The sequence below is a fragment of the Cyprinodon variegatus genome, unplaced genomic scaffold (assembly GCF_000732505.1).
Source record: "Cyprinodon variegatus isolate N-32 unplaced genomic scaffold, C_variegatus-1.0 Scaffold317, whole genome shotgun sequence".
Lineage (NCBI taxonomy): Eukaryota > Metazoa > Chordata > Actinopteri > Cyprinodontiformes > Cyprinodontidae > Cyprinodon > Cyprinodon variegatus.
Genome location: NW_015150770.1, coordinates 650,375 through 653,283, shown reverse-complemented (window position 1 = coordinate 653,283; position 2,909 = coordinate 650,375). Strand labels below are relative to the sequence as shown.

The following is a 2,909-nucleotide window of genomic DNA, read 5'->3' as shown; positions in this document are numbered from 1 at the left end:
GGTTCTACAAATAATCCACAAATAGGATCTCAATTATGTGATTTGCTCGCATAGTCAATGATGATGCGGAAGAAAGCTTATCTTTAAAAATTAAACTGAAAAATGTTCTGTGTTGATAATCAGGCGTCCTGTTTAGTTTTTCCAAATGTACCAACATTGCTACACTACAAAAAATTTAAATCTCAATAAGTTTTTTTTTTCTTAAAATAAGTGCATTTTTTAAGGTAAGTGAGACACTTTGCCAACGGAACAAGACAATTTACATTTAAAATAAGAAAAAATTATTTTATTGTCTTATTTCAGGTGCATTTTATCTAATTATCTTATTATAAAAGTAAAAATACTCATTCCATTGGCAAATGATCTGATTTACCTGCTCAAATCAAGGATAAAAACACAAAATTTAAGAATTTTTTTACTTATTTCTAGATTGTTTTTGTAGTGCATCTGCTGAATATTTCATAAAAATGTTTAGGTCCGTATTCCTCTGTGCTTCTGGTTGTTTTCAGTTCATGCACTGCAAAAAAATCAAATTTTAAACAATTCATTTGTTCTGAGGAGGTAACTGAAACACTTTGCCAAAAAACAACTAAATTTACATAAAAAAATAAAATTATTATTTTTATTTCAAGTCCATATTATCTAATTCTCTAAATTTAAGAGTAAAAAAACTCAAACCATCTTGTTAACCTTCTCAAATGAAGGTTAAATACACTTATTTTAGGAGACTTTAACTTAAGTCTAGATGGTTTTTGCAGTGTGGACTCGTTTCATCGGACGCCTCGCTCCGACTCTCTGCAGCATCAGCAGGACTTCCTTAACAACCACATTAGAAGCAGATAAATGCCGACGCCTCCAAAGCCTCATCCTGATCCTTCCTGTAGTTTCTCCTCAGTCATTTGTTTATGTTTTTATCTCAGGCGTTCTTCTGATGACCTCTGACCTGATCTGATCTCTCCGCCATAGAAGACCCAAAAACGTAAAACACATAGCAGACCTGAGCTGAGAAGAAACTAGATCTTCCTTCCCATCATAGAATAAAGTCTGACAGACAGAAAACAGGATTTATATCCACCTTATAAACATCAATGACATCATAATCTAACAGTAAATATAATCTCACCTTCATGGACCGACGTCCATCAGTCTGACTCTAGAAGAACTAGATCTGACCCTGAAGTCATCCACATCAGCGCCTAAAACCCAAACGCTGGAATCTGACGTCCGATCGGCTCCATTTCAGCTCCCTTCATCTCTCAGGGTGGATTTAATCCTCACAGCTTATAAAAGCTTAATCCTGTCCGCCCATTTCAGCCATGATGATGTCATAAAGCACCATAAACGCCACGTTTCAGTTCCTGACTCTTCATTCCCCCTTAAAGCGGAAGTCCCGCCTCCGTGGTCCAGTCCGCCTCTTACCTGGAAGCGCAGGATGATGGTCCAGATGAGGCCCAGCGTCAGGCGGTGGTTTCCATCCACGATGTCGTGGGAGCCCATGTTCTCCAGGTGGACCCGCTGCTCCTTCAGGAACTGCAGAGCTTTGTCCACATTTTCCAGGCAGTGGATCCTCATGCGGCCCTTTGTGGGTTTGGGCTGGAGGAGAAAAACAGACCAAACACTGTTAGATAAAAGAGTTCAACCATGAGGAAACATCAGGAGGAACCAGCTGCTGCAGACGGCACAACTGAACCAACAGCATCTGGAGCACACTGCAAAAACTGGAAATCTAAATACGTCATTTTTGCTTAAATTAAGTGCATTTTTTCTTGCATTGAGGAGGAAAGTGAGACACTTTGCCAATGGAACAAGATGATTTACATTTAAAATAAACTATTTATTTTTCTTATTTCAAGTGTATATTATCTAATTATCTTATTTTCATGAGTAAAAATACTAATTCCATTGGTAGACCATCTGATTAACCTGCTCAAATTAAGATTAAATACACTCAATTTAAGACATCTTTTACTTATTTCTAGATGTTTTCCCTCTGATGGTCACATTTATGCTTTTAATCAATCTACCCAACATCTGGAGTCAAACTGAGGCTCCAACAGTCTCAAAATGGTTTCTATGGTAACAAAGCTCCGGCTGTCCCAGAGCTTCGACCATCATCAGTTCTGGTTCCAGCTCAGAGATGCTCTGCTGATCCGTGGCTGAGTCACCATCTTGGAAGGACGTCAGCCAGCAGCTCGCTGATTGATTGACACCAAACTAGGGCTGAATTGATTAATCCGATTAATCGATTATTGATTTAGTAATCGATTAATCATTAACTAAAATATAGGGACTCTAAAACAGCCTTTAGCTGACAGATCGACCCACTTAAAGCTGGAATTATACCCATATTGTAAGGAGACGGCGCTTCTCTTTAGATCTTAAAGGCACACTATGCAACATTTTTCAGTTAATTAATGTGTTCCATAACGTTTTGGATGATTAAATGAGTCATTTCAGGTCGAACAAAGGTTTTCTCGGCCGCCCTGGTGGTCTGTGGGGGAAATACCGTACTTGCAATTGCAGGAGCCCTCGGCCCGAGAAGCATCCCGCTGCAGCCTGCGGGAAGGCCTTCCCGCAGGCTGCAGCACCCACAGGCTCAGAAGTCTCGTGCATCGCGAGAGTCGGCCTGGCTTGACAGAGAAACCAGGAGAACAGCTGAGCATATTTACTTTCGCCCTCTGGGGGGAGCCTCAATGGAAAATAAACACCGGTTGCATAGTATTAGCCTCGTGAGACCATCCTGATCTTGCGAGCTTTCAAGGTTTCACTCGCTAATCAGTCTGGAGACTCTCCGTTAAAGAAAATTTGGAGCCGTTCACCAAACGAACGTCCAATCAGCGTTGGCTTTGAGGCGGGTTGAGGTGTGACGCAACGAGAAGCGCGCCAGTTCCCGCATAAAGCACCAGGCG

General features: G+C 40.8%; 1 protein-coding gene across 1 annotated transcript in view; it reads right to left on the bottom strand.

Moving 5' to 3' along the window:
• The window catches only part of LOC107090937 (spectrin beta chain, non-erythrocytic 1-like), an 84,017-nt gene that overhangs the window by 58,852 nt on the left and 22,256 nt on the right, over positions 1-2,909 (bottom strand). The window contains exon 3 of the mRNA XM_015384592.1: positions 1,316-1,593. Within this exon, the coding sequence (XP_015240078.1) occupies positions 1,316-1,593 (278 nt within the window). The remainder of the gene's footprint in view (positions 1-1,315; positions 1,594-2,909) is intronic.